The 20,884-nt window shown below is 51.3% G+C and overlaps 1 protein-coding gene across 1 annotated transcript in view; it reads left to right on the plus strand.

Annotated features, from left to right (window-relative positions):
* Nucleotides 1-17,052, plus strand: part of ZNRF3 (zinc and ring finger 3) — a 147,448-nt gene extending 130,396 nt beyond the window's left edge. The window contains 7 exon segments of the mRNA XM_040619681.1: nt 7,858-7,932; nt 8,353-8,484; nt 10,123-10,233; nt 11,181-11,348; nt 12,962-13,064; nt 13,824-15,569; nt 16,946-17,052. Of these exon segments, the coding sequence (XP_040475615.1) occupies nt 7,858-7,932; nt 8,353-8,484; nt 10,123-10,233; nt 11,181-11,348; nt 12,962-13,064; nt 13,824-15,569; nt 16,946-16,986 (2,376 nt within the window). The 3' untranslated portion in view covers nt 16,987-17,052.
* The last annotated feature ends 3,832 nt before the right edge of the window (nt 17,053-20,884 follow it).

The following is a 20,884-nucleotide window of genomic DNA, read 5'->3' on the forward strand; positions in this document are numbered from 1 at the left end:
GCCCAGGTGTTTGATGCTAACCCCGAGGGCAAAAGCTGATCTTTTTGGGTTAATCAACAAACATTTCTTGGCCATTTACCCTGTGCCAGGCCCTTTGCTGGGTTCTGGGAATTCGGCAGGAAAGAAGTCTGACACGTTGGCCGCCCTCTAGTGAGGAGCTCTCTGAGTAAACAATTACAGTGTGATGTCATAAGACCTGCAATGGTGGGGCACAGTCAGGCCCCCGGCAGTAACAGTGTGGAGGGAATAACACCTAAGTCGACCAGAGTTAGAAGAGGTAAAGGCTAGCGGGTGTGGGGGAGGTAGGGTGTTCGTCAGCAGCGAGGATGCAGGCCATCAGAGAACTAGTAGAAGGTCAGCCCGGTTAGACTCGGGTTGGAGTGTGGAGTTTGCCATAAGCAGCGGGGAGGTCACAGCTTACGCTAAGAGCAGCACAGTTATTCAGGAAGAGTGGTGCAGGTCAGAGCTGTGATTTAGAAAGGTCCCTCTGCTGCTGGGTAGAGACCGCACTGGGGGGCAGCTGGGATGGGCTAGGGAACCCCCAAGGGAAAGTGTTGTGACTCATGTGAGAAGTCGGGTGGCCTGGCCAGGGGGGCAGCAGTGGGGATGGAAAAACGATGGATTTGGAAGATGGAATCAGCAAAACTTGGTAAGCGGTGAGTGTAGGGGTGAGGACAAAGGTTTAGCTTGGCCCCTGTGAGCCTAGGTGATAGAAGGGCAAGGACTGGACGAAGGATAGGCCCACGGCAAGACCCCGTGCATCCCTATCAGCCTGAGCAAGTAATGACCCACAGATGCCCAGGACAGTGGGCTCTGCTTTGGAAATAGCCACAGAAGGAACTTGGGGGCCCAAGTTGTAGCAGATTGCTGATACCAAGTCAGAGGAACTAATAAGCCCTGGGACTCTGGTGCCATTTTGGATTCTCTGCAATAATGGTTTCTGCCACTTTGGGTCACACTGCTCTGTAAGTGTATCAGAGGAGAGCTACAAGTGAACACTCTCTTGGGTAAAAAGAGATCTCCACAGCCTCATCCTGCTCCTTTCTAAGCAAGATCTCTTTTGCCAGGACAGCAGGAAGTGTGTCATGACAGGCACTTCTAGAAGGTCCCGGATTGTGTCTTTCTCGGGATGTCTGGCACAGTTGGACCTCTTGAGTAGTTGTCAAATTGAACTATGTAATTGAATGTTTTCATACCAATTATTGGTATGAAAAATGCCAATCTCATTTAGATTGCAGTGCGTGTATTCTCTACTTGTTTTCCAGCTCAAAATGTAGATCCCTGTCATACTCTCAGCCTTCTATCCGTACCTTAGAGCAGGGCAATGAACAAGGGGTGCTATTCCTCTCTCGTTGGCATACCACGCACTGTGGAGCAGTGGGTTCCAAAACGTCTTCCAGAGAAGGGAGGGTGTTGACAGGAGTTGCTGCAAAATGATTCTGTATCCCAAAAAATGGCAGCTCCCAGGGAGATAAGAGCCCCTAGCATGCCAGTGTGCTCTGTAGATGTCAGGGGTCACTCTGGAATATGTAGCATTTCTCAAAGGACACTGATCAGGAAAATCTCATCCTGTGATACGTACTTTGGCAAAAGCCTCAGTAGAGACAGGAGATAACTGAGCCCATGTTCATCATTTCTTTTTTTTTTTTAATAATAATTTTTTTTATTATGTTAGTCACCATACAGTACATCCCTGGTTTTTGATGTAAAGTTTCATGATTCATTACCTGCGTGTAACACCCAGTGCACCATGCAATACGTGCCCTCCTCAATACCCATCACCGGCCTATCCCATTTCCCACCCCCTCCCCTCTGAAGCCCTCAGTTTGTTTCCCAGAGTCCATAGTCTCTCATGTTTCATTCCCCCTTCTGTTTACCCCCCCCTTTCTTCTTCCCTTTCTTCTCCTACCGATCCTCCTACTTCTTATGTTCCATAAATGAGTGAAACCATATGATAATTATCTTTCTCTGCTTGACTTATTTCGCTTAGCATTATCTCCTCCAGTCCCGTCCCTGTTGCTCATTTCTTACCCATTTGCCCTCCGAATGAACGGCCCGACTATTCCTGGGGCCTCCCCTTCCCTCTTCAGAGAGGGCTGTGCTTACTTTGCTTGCAGAGTGTGTGCTCGCTGAGGGCAGGGATCTGGCACGTGCTGCTTCCTGCTGTCTGTATCCCCAGGGCCTGGCACACAGGGGAACTGGTTAATTACTACTGTTAACAAATAAATGAGTAAATGGCACTACAAAGAAAATGAAACTCTGTTCCCACCTACTATGTTAATTTGTTGAGTATGGACCATGCCCAGGGCAATCTGCTTTGTTAGGCTTTATGGGACACACAGACTAGTCAGTAAGATCTACTTCCGGGCTCCTTAAGACCCCGAGGGCAGGTTAGCCCAGCACCCAGGCCAGCCGTTTACCTGTAAGATGTCTGTGCCCTCTGACTAGGCAAGACCACTCGTAGCTATTTATTTAGTGATAGATGCCACTAGGATGTGAGTATGAGAATAGAAATATGGCACTGTTTATAATAGAGAAAATGTAGAAATCAGCTAAATGCCCGTCAGGGAGATAGTCTTAAGCTCAGGTACAAACATATAATGGAATAATCTATGTAGTTGGTAAGAAGAATGACATTTTAAAAATATAAATGCATATAAATTGTGGAGTAAATTGTTAAGGTGGGGGAGGTACAGAATATACACACAATTTATTAGTAAGTTTTTTTAAGTGTATTTTGTTATGTGAGTGTATATGTGCAGTTTATTCCTGCTGATGTATGGGTTTAAAAAAAAAAAAAACCAACATGGAAAGATATAAACCACACTGTTAATGTTAATAAAGCCTGGGGTACGGGGGTAGTAATAGGTGAGTTATTTTTTGCTTTCAATTTCTAAATTATTTAAAAGTATTCACATTAAGCACATTTTACTTTTATAAATCACAAAACCACGGAAGATGATTATACTTGAGAGGAAAGTGCTTCATAGAAAGTCGTAAGCGGCAGAAGAGAAATCCTTGGAAATATTAGGACCCAGAGAGGGAGAAGAGCTGCTTTAGGCTGTAGAGAACTTGTCAATCTTATGGGAGGGGAGGCACATGAGCTTAACTTTGAAAAATCAGCAGGTATGATCAGCACATGGTAGCTCGCCCTGGAGTATCTTTCTGCATATGAGGCATATACAGAGTTGCTCTCAAACTGACTTCCTTCTCCTGGCCAGCTCAGCACAAGTCACTTTACCCAGAAGTTAAATGTGTCGACAGATTTGTCTTGTAACATCTGCGCCATCCTCTTTCGTCATTACAGATAAATTAAGAGTTGAGTGGGTTTATTATAAGGAGGGGCATTTAAAGCCTATGTGGATTGTATTATGGCTCTTACAATAATCTTCATATGCGTTGGCCCTGGGCCTTCCTTCTAAGGAAATTGGAAATGTAAGCCACAATTTGTTCAATGTAGCATTAATTATCATAATAAAAAACTGGAATAGCTCATATCAAAAATACACGAGTGACTATGTGAATGGATATTTCATAGCCTTAAAGTTGTCTATAAGGAATTTTTAATGACTTGTTGGAAGCTTATGGTAAGTGTAAAAAAAAAACCCAAAAACACACAAAACCAAAATGAAAAAAAGTCTGCTGGAGCCTCCACATGTCAGAACTTCCTATAAGAGGTTAAAGACGCAAGTCTTCCTATCAGCACTAAAAATCCAATTTCCTTGGTTATGATATGGTCAGGAGTTTGGGACAAAGATTTTTAGTCTTTTGGGTTATCTCCGATTAAGATGGTATTCTATCAAAGATTTCCTGTAATAATATTAGGCACTAGGGTCACCACATCCAGCTCTGGACAAACGGATAAACGACAGTGAAAAATGGAGTCTGTGCCCAGAGGCTGCTGGGAGTAACCAAGTCTGGGTGTAACTGCACACACCGGGGAGAGTGCCAGATCCATTCCTGATTGGAATTCCAGAATTTAGTTGGAATTGAAGCACACAGGAGGCTTTGCGTTCTCCCACCCACAAGGTTGTAGTGGGACTGTTCCCCTCCAAATGCCTCATTCCCATCCAGAAATTCGAGACCCAGACATATCGATAGAAGCGCCTTCCTTCGGGGAAAACCACATCCATGTTCAGGGAGCAGCAACCCAAGAGTATGGTCCAGGCAGTCTTTCCTTCATTCAGGACAAATGTTTATGGAATAACCGTAGGAGACTTGCATTGCAGTAAGTGCCAACCACAGTAGGACCCTGCCTCCCGGGGCTTGAAATTTTGTACTTGGCAAAGTGTTAAGTGTGCAGATGTTTGCATTTTGATACTTGTGTCAGTGGCTGTGGACATTGTCTAGCCTTGGGTCTTGCAGTCCTGTAAAGGTGAATAAAGGACCATGACAACCTTTTGTTCCCTGGGCTTCTAGTCACCGGCTGGCTGGTGTTGACCTGCCCACCTGCCCTTGCCTGACCGAGGCCGCAGAGGTGATGGAGGTTGTGGGGGAGGGGCAAGGAGGAGGGAAGGGCATGGAAAGGGCAGGAAAGGCAGGGAGGGCCTTGAGCTGCTTTGAGGAGGCCTGCCCAAGACTTCCCACCTGTTTTCTGCTCTTCACACCCTTCTCTGCCCTTCTTTCCACGCCAGTCTGTGCACAGTTCAAGGGTAACTGCCCTCCGCAGCTGTGGCCCAGTTCACCCGTGACCTTCATCTAGCCACATCCAGCAGGCTGCGTCTTTTCCATTCTTTCTTTGAAACAGCCTTATCTTGAGAGTTTTGTGACTTTATAAAGATAGGGTTTCTGATGATCACAAGACCACTAATCTCCCAACTATGTAATCTCCCAATCTATGGTTTAGATTTGTTTTGAAACAGTATTCAGGGGCAGGGTTGGCGGGGAAGGGGGGGGGTTGCCTGGGTGGCTCAGTCTGTTAAGCGTCAGACTTGATCTCGGCTTAGGTCTTGATCTCAGAGTCGTGAGTTCAAGTGCCTTGTTGAGCGTGGAGCCTACTTAAGAAGAAAAAAAAAGAAAAGAAACAATATTTGGGCCCAAGCTAGACTAGGTAAAACGATGAAATGATCTCAGGAATATGCCTCGTCTATTTTTAAACTGAAAATGTGAGGTGAGGGGGAAAATATGACCAAGTAGTGGTCTGTGTTTTTTAATTTGCTTTGGGAATAGTATAATAAATGTGTCATTTTCTAAATCTGGATTATTCATGGCCTATTTTAAATCCCAGGCCAGTTCTCAACAGGACCCTGGGTTGATTCCCCTCCTGTCTAGTCCTGGTATGGACAGGAAATACAACCTTATTTAATAGCTTCCATTCATTTTTAAAGTAAGTCAACTGTGAGAATTCTCATCTTCTCAAACAAAATATTTGTACTTGGATCCTGTGTATTAGCCGGGTTGTGTCTGAGTTCGTTAAATGGGGGCGGTAAATGGGCTTTAAGCACCTTATTCTTGGCCTGCTGTTCTTACTATAGAAACGAGAGACCTTTCAACCGGCCTAGAGTTTGTTTAAAATGCCTTTTAAAAAGTGCCTGCCCAGGGGCGCCTGGGTGGCACAGCGGTTAAGCGTCTGCCTTCGGCTCAGGGCGTGATCCCGGCGTTATGGGATCGAGCCCCACATCAGACTCCTCCGCTGGGAGCCTGCTTCTTCCTCTCCCACTCCCCCTGCTTGTGTTCCCTCTCTCGCTGGCTGTCTCTATCTCTGTCGAATAAATAAATAAAATCTTAAAAAAAAAAAAAAGTGCCTGCCCGAATGGGTCACGCGTGGCCTGCAGGTCCTTGAGACCTCCACGTTTCCGTGGCGCTGGGAAGTCTGGAAGCGTGAACAGCCACGTGGCTGAAGTAGCCCACGACCCCAGGTCCTGCGGCCTTTCCTCCGGGCGTCAGGCCCTCCAGGTGGGCCGGCATCAAAGCGGGAGGTGCCCGGTGCTACTGATCCGAGGGCACAGTTGCCTAAGGTGCCGGCTGACGTGCTTGATGGTGGCATGAAAGCCAGACAAAGGAGCGAGGGGTCCTGCTTATTACCTCGTTCTCAGCGCTGTTCCTTGGAGCCCCTCTACGTCTAGGGAAGGTTTGGGAAGACTAGGAGGATATCACCTGAGGAGAAGACACAGCGCCTGCTTCCTGTGATCTCTGGGGCCCAGGGACTATTGGCCTCAGGTAAAGAGCCTTTTGGAGGAAGGTGACGCCACCTGGCCTCAAACTGTCTCACTGGGCCATCATGTCTTCTCCCACTGGAGGCGGGGAATAGGGCCCCTGTGGCTCTTTCTTCATTGTTCTGGACAGCCCCCTGCCCCTCTGTTGAGTGGCCAAGATTGGGAACTGGGAGGGACCCTACTGGTAATAACATAGGCTTCCTCCTCCTCTTACAGGTGGGAAAACCCAGACTGAGACTCAGATTCACCATCAGCAGCTTGTCACTCCCGACGGCAGCTTGCTGGTGAGGCGGTGGGGTGGGGTGGTCAAGCCGTAGAAGGGACTCGAAATACACCGAGTCTCACTTCAACAAGGAAGAGTCCCAGGGGAAGAAGGACAGCTTCTGCAGCACAGTACCCAGGGTTCCCCGGGCTCGTTATGTTGCTGGGGACTTTGCAGTATCCCTGCTGCTTTGGTACACGGTGCAGGGAATGGTCTGGTAGAAGCTGTGGGATAAGACTGCCCTCTAGTGGGCGTGGGAAGCCATTGGTCCAGCCACTCTCCCGTCTCCTTAGTGGTTCAGTGTTGCCTCCTCAGGCTGCATCCCCGTAGTGATCATTCCCTCAGTTGGAATGCCTTCAATTCAAATTTTATTATTTGTCACGCATTCTGGCTCATAGAGCTGATCTCTGCACACCAGCCATTATTTGCCCATCTTATAGGAGGTTTGGGGTTTTAGTTGTTGTTGTTGTCCCCCCCACTGCCCCACTTTAGAGGTATCTTAATTTTCTAATAAGATCCAGGTTCTTAAAAGCACGGGTTATGTCTTATGTCTTGTTCTTCCACAGCTTTCATCCTGTTGTCTGCTTAGCTGGGCATGAAATTAGAAGGTTCGCTGGGATAGAAAAGAATCCTCCCTCAAAAAAGAATCCCACCACTTCACATTTGTTCCTAAAACATTCTCATCTCAGCTCTCTGATCCCTAGTTCCCCAAGTGGTTGAATCATCTGAATCCCTCAGAAAACTTCCAGAACTCGCTTCCTGGGCCTTACTCCAGCCCTGCTGAATCAGTCTCTGTGGTTTGAGCCAGGAAATCTGCTTTACAAACTTCCCAAGTGGCTTTTGATGTGTAGCCAGGTTTGGCAGCCAACTGCTCTAAATCCCCATTTACGATTTTTTTTTCGTAGCTTTTCCCCTCTGACAGCATCTCCAAAGGTCTTCAGCTTATGTCAGTTATTAAAATTGACCATTTTGAGATTCCTTTGGAAATACTCGGTGTGCTGTTCTAACTGCAGTCCTGGCTGACCCGGGAAAGAAGAAGGACCACAAGAGAAGGACCAAAGGCATTTACTTTGGTTGCCAGTGACTCTGTGTTCATAGCAGAAAATACTGAAACCAATACCTTCATGCTGACTGGGCAGGTTGTTGATGTGTTTTTAATGTTTGGCCGGACAGGGAGACAAAGGTTAATCGAGTACCCAGTTACTAATTTTCACCCGTTCTAACTCATCTCGTTCTCAGATTAGCCGTACAATGTAGGTGGCATTGTCCCTTTTTTTACAGATGGGAAAGTTGAGGCTTCGGGAAGTTAGTAACTTGCCCAAAGTCATGGAAGTTGGTGGCTGTCGGATTCTGCATTCAAATACAGGTCTGATTTCCAAGGCCAGCTTTGGAAAGGTAAGAGGACCAAGAGTGCCAACCTGTTCTTTTTAACTCTGCCAGGCCAAGCGGGCAGTGCAGCGAGGAGCCACTGCGGTCATCTTTGACGTGTCGGAAAACCCAGAAGCTATTGACCAGGTAAACTCCGTGGGCCACGCGGCGTGGCCGTCTCCCTGAGAGAAGCCCTTTTAGTTAGCTGGGCTTGTCACGGGGGCGTCCCCCTCACCTCGGGGCTCTGCACTTGTCTGCTGACACTAGAAACCCACGTTTAGACATCATTCCTTCTCCGAGGCAAGGGTATTGAGAGGCGTGAAGAGCCAGGAAGTTGATGGTTGGGGGGCATTTTCAAAGACCCTTCTGGGCCTTCAGCCTGCCCAGTCCATCCTAAAACAAGCATCATTCTCCGCCTTGTCCTTCAGAAGCTCCAAGGCTGTAACACTTGAAGACTTTGAGGATTTTCAAATGGTATTTGCTGTTCTTTTCCTTCAGCCTCTCTCCCTGTCTCTTGCTTCTTAAAGCAACGGCATCTTTTAACCCGAACTGTCTTTTCTTCCTCAGCTAAACCAGGGCTCGGAAGACCCACTCAAGAGGCCGGTGGTGTACGTGAAGGGCGCGGACGCCATCAAGCTGATGAACATCGTCAACAAGCAGAAAGTAGCGCGAGCCAGGATTCAGCACCGCCCCCCTCGAGTGAGCCTCGGGGGCCCTGGGCAGCCTCGCCGGCACCCTCTCCGCTGCTCCCTGTGCCTTTGTTCCCTTTGGGCTTTGGGCCTTCGTTCCAGTCTTCTTTCTGTCTAGAATGCCGATACAGCCTGCCTTTCTACAGTTGAGATCAGACGCAAGGCTGGAGGCCAAGGAGAAATGTTACCTGTGTTTCTTTCCTTTTCTTTTTTTTTTCCAGATTTTATTTATTTATTTGAGAGAGAGAGCGTGCTCACGAGGGGGGGGGGGGTCAGAGGGTTAGAGAGAGTCTCAAGCAGACTCCTCACCGAGCGCAGAGCCTGACACGGAGCTCCATCTCACCACCCTGAGAGCGTGACCTGAGCCCAAACCAAGAGTCAGACGCTTAACTGACTGAGCCACCCAGGCACCCCCCCCCCCCATGTTCCTTTAGAAAGGATTCAAAAAGACCTAGAAATAGGTGATTTTGTGGTGAGGTGTCTATGGTCTCTTCCACCCAGCATTCCTTCTTGGTAGCCTCCTGTACTTCTTTCTCTTCCGTCCGCTTCCCTCTGAAAGGCTGAGGAGGATTGAAGGAAAGCGTACCCGTCCCGTGTCCCCCTCCTTCCGTTTGGCCCAGACTAGAGAAAAAGGCCGGTACTTCCTTCTTCCCGGAGGGTAAACTGCATTATTGAAAACCCCTAACTTATATTTCAGTCGGGAGCACTTAGCTTTCAACTGGGATTGAAGTTTGTGCCTTCGAGGTGGTTGGTGAATAGCAGTGACGCTTCTCTGGAGCGTGTCAAAGGGACACTGCTGCCCAATGACTCTTAACTGGCGTCTTCTGCCCAAACCTCACGCGGAAGGTTCTGGGCACCTGGGACAGGTTATACACACACACACAGACACACACACACACACAGACACAGACACACACACACGTGGTTTATTTCCTTATCACAAATATTCACACACAGGATGATTCTTTTGCCCACACAAAATATCTAGGTACCCGCAGCACTCAATTAGCAAAACTCTGTTCCTCTTGGCTAACTGCGCGTCCTAGATGAGGTGGCTTCGAGGTTTTTGGAGGCAGTGTGCCCTGAGGAAAAGATAAGAACTCAAAGTAGAAGGGTTGTGCAGAAGAACTGCCTTTGCTGGCTTCTTTTTAAAGGAAAAACGAGCACTTTGGTAAATGTGACTCATTGTAGTGGAAGCTGATATTTGTGGAAGCAGCATACAATTTTCTGAGTTGTTGTAAACCATTAATTATATGGTTAGTAATCACTGTTCCCTCAAAACATGACACTCGCTCCTTTGTCCCATAAATATGATATCTGTGTGTACTTGGATGGGCTTTCCTACCGGTTACGGCAAACTTTGCGCTATTCCCCGGGAGCTGGGCCTTCCGATGGGAGTGCTCGTGACCGAGGGAGGAGGCCCGGCTGAGACTACGGGAGGCCTCCCCCTAGCCACACGGTCGGGGGCTGCCTGGGCCCGGGGAGCACGCCACGTGTGCAGGTTAGCAGAACCCCAGGTGTTGCGTGCAAACGAGGGGAGACACACACGAGTCGCCACAACCTTATCCCAACCAGGGCTGCCCCAACCCGTGTGCCGATCCCCGGGCTGAACAGACCTGTGACTCACTGAGTCTGTGTTCTGTTCCAGCAACCCACTGAGTACTTCGACATGGGGATTTTCCTGGCGTTCTTCGTCGTGGTCTCCTTGGTCTGCCTCATCCTCCTAGTCAAAATCAAGCTGAAGCAGCGGCGCAGTCAGGTAATACCTCCGAGCGGCCCTCGAGCGCAGCTGCCCCGCCGCCCTGTCCCTCGTGGGAGCCAGGGTGGGGGCCTGAGCTCCGCAGCCCATTCCCAGTGACCTGTGAGCAGCATCGATGGAGAAAAATGAGAGCAAAGGTTATCACCCTCCGTCTTTCTGTTCCAAAAGGGCCAGAACCACAAAGGCCAAGCATTGGGAGTGCTTCCAGCAGGGAGTTTTTTTCACGAAATGTCTAAGCATTCATGCAGAGCCCTAGAGCCTGGCTCCTCCGATACGACCCAGGCACCAGCGGCATCCCCTGGGAGCTTGGTGGAAATGAATCTGCATCTTCCAAGCTCTCCAGACAATTCCCGGTCATCAGAGTAGCCACTTTGATGCCCCAGCCGGCACAGCACCGTGCTCATAAGAAGGCGGGATTTGGGGCAGAGGTTCATGGAGAGGGTAAGCGGGAATCTAGACTGTTCTGTGTGTAGCGTGACCTCTCAGGAGAGAGACTGTGGACGCTGGCAGGCAATCTTTCAAGAGGATCACTGACTTCTCACCAAGTGGGTGGTCATCACCCCAACAGAACAGTGGCTGGGCTTGGTTGGCACCCATGCGCATTGTCTCATTTGCCCCTGGAACTTTCTTCAGTGTAAAGGGGAGGAACCCAAGGCATAGAGCAGGTGAACAACTCGGGGCCTTGCAGAGTTGACCAACTAATGGAAGTCGACCTCTGCTGGGACTGCCACTTGGGAGAAGCCTGGGTTCAAGTCGCTGACTCTCAGGAGTCAGGAAAACCTATGCCACGGCCATCTGAATTTTTAGCACTCTCTCAAAAGCCTGTCCTGGTCTGACAGAGGACTCGAGTTGTGCCCGTCCCCGTGCATTGGGTGCCATGGTTCTAGCGGTGACTACGCTGTTAGTACGTCCTGGACCCTAACATGGATCACATTCCGCCCACACAGAATTCCATGAACAGGCTGGCTGTCCAGGCTCTGGAGAAGATGGAAACCAGAAAGTTCAACTCTAAGAGCAAGGGGCGCCGGGAGGGGAGCTGTGGGGCGCTGGACACGCTCAGCAGCAGCTCCACGTCCGACTGCGCCATCTGCCTGGAGAAGTACCTCGACGGAGAGGTAATGGCAGAGGCAGGGCCGGTCCTGGCTGGGGATGAGGTGGACGGGTCAGCAGAAGCGCACACAGCCTGGAAGGACGGGGCCCCAGGTGCTTTGTCCACAGCTTTGCAGGAGCAGAAGGGTTTAAATGCCTAGGTCCCAAGGGAGTGGCTTGAGACGTCCTAACTGCTCTTCACCCTGGGAAGCGGGTAGCCACGACACAGAGACACTCACTCCAGAGGACCCAGCTTCCACCATGTCATTTCAGGGGTTGATCAGAAATACATCTAGGCCAGAAAACTTCCGGTGTTAAGAATATTGACACATATTGACTTAATTTTAGAATCACTCTTCTGAAAACGGACACTCGACTCAAATCAAACCTCTCCTGCAAAGTCGCGTGGAACACTGGGTGTTTTTACTTAGGAGACAGGGGATGTGATGGCCCCCTTTTTTCTTCTAGCTTTTTATCCTGAAAATGTCAGACCTTCAGGAAAGCTGCGGGAGTCATACAGTGAATGATGTGTCATTCACCTGCAGTCACCCTTTGCTAACGTCGTGCCACGTTTGCTCAGTCTCCTCGCAGACAGAGGCGTGCGTAGACACACATTTTGGGGAGTGGGGAGCAAATCACTTCAGAATCAGTTGCAGGCATCCGATGCCCTTTAATGACAGCGTTCCTCTCCTGGATAGACTATGGGGTGAAAATGAGTTTCTGCAGAGGCCTTGAAATTAAGAGAGGCTCGGAGGGTCTTCAGGTGCAGACTGCCTATATTCGAGTCCTGGCCCAGGCAGATTCTAGCTTTGTGATCTCGGGCAAGTGACTTCGTTCTCTGTGCCTGCACTTGGGACGTGGACCCAAGACTGACATGCGCTTCCTGTGATCACGAGGTTACACGAGAAAATACAGGTAGAACTCTCCCACGGTCAGGAACAACGTCAGGTATTCGTTTGAGCGTTACTGTATTGAGCTGGTCAGAGGGTGGAAAAACAGGGTAACGTTAGCAAACTTCGGGGGGTGCTTTGGCTCAGGAACTCAGGAGGGGGTTGGGCCACAGAAAACCCCAGCACCTCCTCTCTACACAGGCTGCTGTGTTATAAACCGTGTTCCCTCGGATGAGTATTCAGGGTCCAGCAAAGGAGAGGACAGGAGAGTTTTGCCCCTTTGCTGCCACACCTGTCAGTTCCAAGTCCCGGGCATCTTCCTTTCTACTCCTCCCCAGTTGGAGGGCCCGGAGAGAGCCACCATCCCAGAGATGCAGAAGGTGTTGAGGGGTACCTAGCCTTCTCTCCACGCGCCCGGGGCCGCAGAAATTCTTGGCTTTGGTCTTCCCTTATGTGCGGCCTTCCTCTGGCAACAAGAAAGGAGCCTGCTTCTGTGTGCTTCCTTCCCGAGCACCGAGGACCGTGGTTGGGGCTTCTCCCTAGAAGCCAGACGTGGGTGCTGACTCCAGGGAATTGTGTCCAGCTGTGGCTAGAGACGGGAGGTGGGTGAGGAGGAAGCCTCTAGCACTGGCGTGATGAGCAGGGCTTCTCAGGCCGTGCTGGACTCCTCAGGAAGCAGCACGTCCGGGGCTGAAGGCAGGACTGCTCCCCACCCGGGCCCCACCTTCCCTTTCTCTCTCCCTTCCCAGGAGCTGCGGGTTATCCCCTGTACTCACCGCTTTCACAGGAAGTGCGTGGACCCGTGGCTGCTGCAGCACCACACCTGCCCCCACTGCCGGCACAACATCATAGGTAATTGTCCCCTGCCTCCGTTCTTGCGGCAGAGTCCCTGTCCCTACCAAGTGCCTAGCCACGGTGTGACATGTGCTGCAGACTGGTGAGCGAGCCTTGCCCTCTGGACCTGGAGGCGCGGGGGCTCCGGGTTTTGGAGTTCACCCGGCCTCCAAACCCTCAGGAGAGCCTGGCCTGAGGAATCGCCCTGAGTTCACATTCTGCCTTTCACACAAACCGGCTTCCTGACCTTGAGCAGGGCGTCTGGCCTCTCCAGGCCTGAGGCCCGTGATCTCTTCAGCCGGAGTGACAGTGATGCCGCCCCCATGGCCGTTACCCCACGTGCGGTGTTCCGTGCCACTAGAGACAAGCGTGAGGTGGCAGGGTCGTGGCGTTGCTCCTGCATCACGGGGGTACGGGACGAGGGGCCCGGGATGCTGGCCATACTCCAGAGAGCTGTTTTCCCGAGAGGGAAAGTGCCTTTCCTTGGCCTCTCTGTTGCTCTCTGCCAACTCCCTGGGCGTCCTTGTCGGGCCGAGCCGAGGGGGAGGCGGGAGATGGGCCCTCACGGGTGCGACGGCCCTGCACGCGGAGAAGTGGATCAGCCTGGGCTGGCGTGGCCAGGTCTGGTGACGGCCCAGCAGGGGCCCGAGTCATGAGAAGGGGCACAGGGGTGTGTGACCGAGCCCGCTGCTTCGCTCTCGGCCCTCATTTATCCCTCTAGCCGCTGGCACTCACGTCCTCAGCCCCGCTGACTCTGTGTCCCCCGCCTCTCCCCAGAGCAAAAGGGAAACCCGAGCGCCGTGTGCGTGGAGACCAGCAGCCTCGCGCGCAGCCGGCAGCAGAGGGTGCTCTTGCCGGTGCACTACCCCGGCCGCGTGCACAGGACCAACGCCATCCCGGCCTACCCGACCCGGACAAGCATGGACTCCCACGGGAACCCCGTCACGCTGCTGACCGTGGACCGGCACGGGGAGCAGAGCCTCTATTCCCCGCAGTCCCCCACCTACATCCGCGGCTACCCGCCCCTCCGCCTGGACCACACCCTGGCCCCTCACCACTGCGGCCTGGAGCACCGGGCCTACTCACCAGCCCACCCCTTCCGCAGGCCCAAGTTCGGCGGCCGCAGCTTCTCCAAGGCAGCTTGCTTCTCCCAGTACGAGACCATGTACCAGCACTACTACTTCCAGGGCCTCAGCTACCCGGAGCAGGAGGGCCAGGCCCCGGCCAGCCTCGCTCCCAGGGGCCCGTCCCGTGCCTTTCCCCCGAGCGGCGGCGGCCTGCTCTTCCCCGCCGTGGCGCACACGGCCCCGCCGTCGCACCTGGAGAGCGGCAGCACGTCCAGCTTCAGCTGCTACCACGGCCACCGCTCGGTGTGCAGCGGCTACCTGGCCGACGGCCCGGGCAGCGACAGCAGCAGCAGCAGCTCCGGCCAGTACCACTGCTCCTCCAGCGACTCCGTGGTGGACTGCACCGAGGTCAGCAACCAGGGCGTGTACGGGAGCTGCTCCACCTTCCGCAGCTCCCTCAGCAGCGACTACGACCCCTTCATCTACCGCAGCCGGAGCCCCTGTCGCACCAGCGACGTGGGGGGCTCGGGCGCCTCGGGCCGGGGCCCGGTCGTGGGCCTCGAGGGCTCCCCGCCGCCCGAGGAGCTCCCGGCGGACAACAGTCACGGTGCTGGGCGGGGAGAGCCTTGGCCCGGCCCTGCCTCTCCCGCGGGGGACCAGCTGTCCACCTGCAGCCTGGAGATGAACTACAGCAGCAGCTCGTCCCTGGAGCCCAGGGCGCCCACTGGCTCTACCTCAGAAGTGGGGCTCGAGGCTTCTCCTGGGGCTGCCCCAGATCTCAGGAGGACCTGGAAGGGGGCGCGTGAGGGGCTGTCGTGTGCCTGCTACTGCGAGCCCCAGCCCTCCACACTGGAGCCCAGCGTCGGAGTGGCCGGGGGCGGCACGTTGTTGCTGGGCCCCCCGCTCTGGGAGGCCTGTGGCCCCTCGGGCGGGGAGGCACAGCCGGGAAGCTCCCAGGGCCTGTACGGCCTTCACCCAGACCATTTGCCCAGGACAGATGGGGTGAAATATGAGGGCCTGCCCTGCTGCTTCTATGAAGAGAAGCAGGTGGCCCGTGGCAGCGGAGGGGGCAGCGGCTGCTACGCTGAGGACTGCTCGGTGAGCGTGCAGTACACGCTCGCCCAGGAGCCCCCGCCCAGCTGCCACCCAGGGGCCCGGGACCTGAGCCAGCGCATCCCCATCATTCCGGAGGATGTGGACTGTGACTTAGGCCTGCCCTCGGACTGCCAAGGGACCCGTGGCCTCGGCCCCTGGGGTGGGACACTGGGCCCGGACACCCTGCGGCCCCACAGAGGCCTAGGAGTGACCCAGGAAGAAGAGCCGGTTCTGTGCTGCCAGGCCAGGGCTCCGCTCTCGCCCGGCTGCCCTCCGGAGGGAGCGGAGGCCACCAGGGCCAGCTGTCCCGGTGCCCCCCGGGACATTCAGGAGTCCAGCACCACCGCCACTGAGGCTGCAGGTGAGCGCAGGAGAGCACAGTAGGCCAGAGTCAGGGTCCTCCTCTTTCTGCAGGTGGTTTGCTCAGTGACTTGTGTGCCCGACTTTAAATGCCATCTGCACCTGATGACTTCCGAAGTGTTAGCCCCCACCCCGGCCCCCCTCTGCGTTCCAGACCCATTAGGCCTCCTGTTTCCCTTGATCCTCACAAGCATCCCGCCCTTTCTTGTCCACTGCATTGCTCTCAAATTCCTCCCTCTGTGTGCGCACCCCCCCCCCTTCCTCCAGGCTCCCCACCCAGACGCTCGGACCCAAACCCGGCCCTCTCCTGGAGCCCGCCCCGCGCTCCGTACTCCAGTGTCCTGGGCTTCTCAGCCTGCCTGTGAGGACCACGTGGGCTTGTTTTTTACCCCTATCCAGAAAATCGAATCCCCAGAAAAATGGAATTTAGCAAAGGACATGTGGAATCCCAGTCCAGAATTTTCATTCCATTCAGCAGACCTCATCAAGTTGCTGTGTAGTTTCCAGCATATTTTGTGTCAGTAAGAAACAGTCCAGCACCTCTGAGTAGCACCGCGACACGTTCTGCTTCCAGAGTGCGTCTGTGATTCATCTCTTCTGCGTCCCACCTGCCGTCTCCTCTCTCACGGCCAAGGCAGTGGCCTGACTGGTCTCTCGCTGCTCTTAGCCTTCTGTTCTGCATGGGAGCCATGGTGGTCTTTTTCGAAATAGGTCTTTACACTGGAAAACCCTTCAGTGACTTGCCACTACCTCTAAATTTTTAAAATGTAAACCCTCACCCCATTCTTTATGATCCCCCCTGCCTACCCCTCGGACCACCTCCTGCTTCACTCACCTCCTTGCTACTTGAGCCTTCTGTGGCCTCTGTCCTGTTCCCCCAACAAGCCAAGTTCATCCCAGCTTCCAGACTTCTCTGCCGCTTCTCCAGATCTCAGCTGAAGTCACGCCCTCCAGCCCTGTCTGGGGTCACTGTCGCAGCCTCTGTTCGCTTCCCAGGCTATCGCAGCCTGAGGTGCCTTTGTTCTGAGGTCGGTGGGCTCTGGGCAGGGGGTCTTCTCCTCTGTTCTTCCCGATGCCTGATGCGCATCTTCAGTATGTTGTGTTTCCGTGCTACCTAAGGGCTTCCAGAAGTCTCTACAGCTCCGGATGAGGGAGGCTGGCTGTGTAGGAGGCACGTGTGCCCCCAGCTCTGCTTCAGCCCTTTGCCGTATACACCGTCCATCTGGGGTCGTGAGCTGTCACTCCCTGAGAGCCTGTAACACCGGGGATGGGCACCCAAGTCCCCTGCCTGGACCCCCATGTGTCGTGCCCATGGCCTCCAGTTCCTTTTCTATCCCTTGATGATTTCTCTCTCTCTCTCTCTCTCTCTCTCTCTAGGACAGAGATCTCGCCCAGCAGACGGCGGCACAGGAGCCTGAGCTCAGAAGGGACTCTGACGTGGAAATGGGGACTGTATGGAGACTCCAAGCTCTGACTTCCTTCAGGAAAAAAAAAAAAAAAAAAAAAAAAGATTTTTTTTAGCTTTGACAAACACACAAAAGTGGTAATAAAGAGAGCCCTCCTTCTCAACCCAAAATGTGAGCCACCTGTGGCAAACTGCCCCCCCCCCATTAACAAACCAACAGACAAAATTCTCTGAGTCTTTTGCCTCTTTTGATAACATGGTATATTCTGTTTTGTAAAGTGTGTGTGCTTGGGGTTCCGAGGTGTGTGGGATTGAGTTCTCTGCTTTGTTTTTTAAGATATTATATGTAAATGTAAAAAGTTATTTAAATATATATTTTAAAGAACCCTAACTGCCAACTTTTGCTGAAAAGAAAAAAAAAAGAATCACTGCTGCATTAATTGAACCACATCACGTGTGCATACTGTTGTCTCCCTGGAGGGAGCTCAGGCCTTTGAAAAGCTCAGGGCTACACCTGCCTTAGAAAATGAACCAGAAACTTGAAGTAAAGCTAGTCCATATGGGTACAAACTCTGAGGAACAATGCAATGCTGCCTCTTTCTTGTGGCAAATCCCGACGTAAGAGTTTCGGGTCTTCTCAGAAGCCATGCCCCTTCAGCCCACACCTGTAGGCAGCTGACGGGAACGGCTAAGAAATAGGGCGGAAGGTCTGCAGCTCTGAGGAGCTGGGACAAGCCATCGCTACGCAAACCCCAGGGTGACAGGGACAGTTCAGCCCAGTGTTCCTCAGTCTGTCCCTTCGTGTCATCGTCTTAGGTAAAAGGACAGAGTTCACAGTCCTGAACTTGGGCTTCCTGCCGCTGGCTGCAGAAATGATTTGAAGGGGTGTGCGGGGACAGACACCCAGGAGGAATGTAGTTTTGCAGCCTTAGTGTCTGGGGCGGTGGAAAGCGCTCTCAGTAACCCAGAGAAGGGACAGAGGGCGCTAGAGCGTGCCTGGGGACCCCACAGGGTCAGCACCGAGCTCCGTTTGAATGATACATTTCCCATCCCATTTCCTTCTGGAAGCACCGCTTCAGGGTTATTCAGCCCTCTGCCTCGTGGCTGAAATTTCACGCTCATCTCGCCTGCAAATGTCTACTATCCTTTCTACCTAATGCACTATTATATACTGATTCTCCATGAGACAGAGAAAGAGACTATCAGATAGTATAGACCCAAAGGGTAGGCTTTTGTATATTTTTCCAGCCTTTTGCTGTCCTTGTTTTCAAGAGGAGGGAGAGTTTTAAACCCAAAACATTTTTTAAGAAGATATTTCCATTGTAAAAGGGAGAATCTATTTAAAGCTATTTCAGATCAGGGATTGTCATCCTTTTTGTCCAATGTACTTCTTGTTCTTAAAGGTTTTTTTTTTTTTTAGAACAAACATCACATTAGCCCTTGTGTTCACTAACTCCTCTGATCGCTTTTATTCATTTATTGTGATTTGAAATGCTCATTTGCAGAACCCCATATAGTGGGGAAATAGAGACCACCTAGGGTTGCCATCAACGACAGTGATGACCCCTCTCTAGTCAGGCCAGGGTCCAGACGAGAATATGTTTGAGAATCTCAGTATATCCCAAACTTTCTTTCTTTTTTTTTTTAAACCCAGCCCATGATGAGGAAATTTACCTACTTCTAGCCAGGCTTTGGCAGAAAGAAATTCCAGCATCAAATGATCGAGCCAGTTGCCATTTAGGAACTCAGTGCGGTGAGATTTGTCCTCCAGCTTCTAGGTACAGTCCCTTGGGGGCTGCTCCCCCCCCCGGGTCTATGCCCAGCACACCTGTTGGCGAGGGTGTGAGAAACGCCTAAACTGTTGACATGTGATCCGGGCTGCCTTTATTTCTCGGGCCAGGAGCAGCAGCTGCTGAGGACAACAGCTTGCATTACGTGGTTTTAGGGAAGGGGTGGGGGGGGTGGCTTCTAACACGAACTGCAAAAAAAACAGCTTCTCCTTGTTGAGATTTGTGTTGTTTGCAGTTTTGTGTTTTTTCGTTTTGTTTTGTTTTTAATGCCTTTGAGTGCATATTATCTCCTTTGTCTGAAACCATACCCCCAAAGTGGCTTTCTTTAGCCTGATCGGGGAAACTATTCCTCAACAGCCTTAAGCAATAAATAGATGAGTAGATAATGTGGCTTTCATGGGGCTTATTAAAATAAATGTGTCCAATTTTCATTTGAAAGAGCAATAATTACAGATGGCAAAAAGAAACACATTTTTTGTAGTGTACAGGGCAGTAGAAGCAGAAAAACGAAAATGTTAAAACTAAATATCAGCCATTGTCTTAAATTTATGTTGGCCCACCAGACAGGGAGGTCACCAGAATATAGTAACCAGCTATATTCTTGCCTCACCGTTCAAATCAAAAGAAATGTCTTCTTGGAAGTTGTAAGACTCTGGGAATGAGGACCAGTACATTTGTCAGTGGCCTCTCAGTGGTGTGTTGGGGTCATATAGCCTTGGAAACTGGGAGCATCACATTTACGATTGAGAATCACCCCCGCCCCCCAAGCCGGAGTGTGACTGTTAGTCCTGGTCCCATGGCCCAGCCCTGGGTATAGGACAGCCATGTAAACTGAAGAGTCCTGGAACCAGTTTAAAAATGGGGGTTTGGGAGTTCTGATCAACAAGGTACCTCTTTACGCTGGCTCTGACTCTCTCATCTCTCCCGCCTCTCTTGAACCCAAGCCATTTTATAAAGCTCGATCTGCTGTCCCACCACTCAGACCCTCCCCTATGTGCTGCTAGTTTCTACTCAAAGCTCGTGCAGGACTAATGCTTTTTAAATGAGGTCTAAAAAATAATTACTAATCAGAGTATTATTTTTTAAACAGACCTGCCTTTTTCTATTCTTTATATAAACTCTATTGCGTTGGTCTAACAAGACACTATTTTGAAATGTTTTTTTTTTAATTTCTCCCATAGCACTTAAAAGATATTTTGTAAAGACTTTGCTGTAAAGATTTTATAATAAAATGGTCTAAGGGCTCCTTCTCCAACATTACCATTTTTTTAAATGTTTTAAAGGCTAGAAAACAACTTGTGTATATATTCCGTGTATGTATAGTAGCACATTTCATTTATGGAAATATGTTCTCAGAATATTTATTTACTAATATATTTATCTTAAGCCATGTCTTATGTGGAGAGTGTGACATTGTTGGAATAATCATTGAAAATGACTAACATGAGGCCCTGTAAATACATGATAATTGCACACAGATTTTACATATTTGCCGACCAAAAATGATTTCGAACAAGTTGTAGTCTTCTATGGTTTTGTAACAAATTGTACAAATGACTGTAAAAAAAAAAATACAATTTTATCAAGTATGTGTTACATGTTGTCATTGCTGTTTGGTAAAGGTCTACAGATCCCACCAAGGAGAGGTTTGCACCAAGCAGTGCCTTTCACTTCCGCCCGGTTCACGTAAGCGTCTGCACGATTTCCTCTCCTGGTAACGCAGAGTTCACGTTGTTGGGGCCTGGGGTGGTGTCACTAGAGAGCGTGTGGGATTATGTCCTTGAGGTGGTAGTGGTTTTTCTGCTCAGCCCCGTGTGGAGGGAGTGAGGGAAACGATAGTCTCCTTTTAAAAATAAGGAACATGGGCTGTTGACTTCGTCTGCCTGGCCTTCTCCTACTCGGAAGACCGAGAGCCCCTCAAACCCCTATTCAGGGAAGGGAAAAGACCCCCAAGCATTTAGCCCTCGCCATGACCTCATCAGGAGAGGGAAGGGCCAAGTACGAAATGAATCTCGTACCCATTTGTCTTATTTCCCAGGGAGGGAGTTACTAATTTGTAAAGCACTCTGAGATTATGTGGAAGGGGCAAAGTGGTGTTTATTTTTCAGACATCTAGCAGAG

Source organism: Ursus maritimus, unplaced genomic scaffold (assembly GCF_017311325.1).
Source record: "Ursus maritimus isolate PB19 unplaced genomic scaffold, ASM1731132v1 scaffold_33, whole genome shotgun sequence".
Lineage (NCBI taxonomy): Eukaryota > Metazoa > Chordata > Mammalia > Carnivora > Ursidae > Ursus > Ursus maritimus.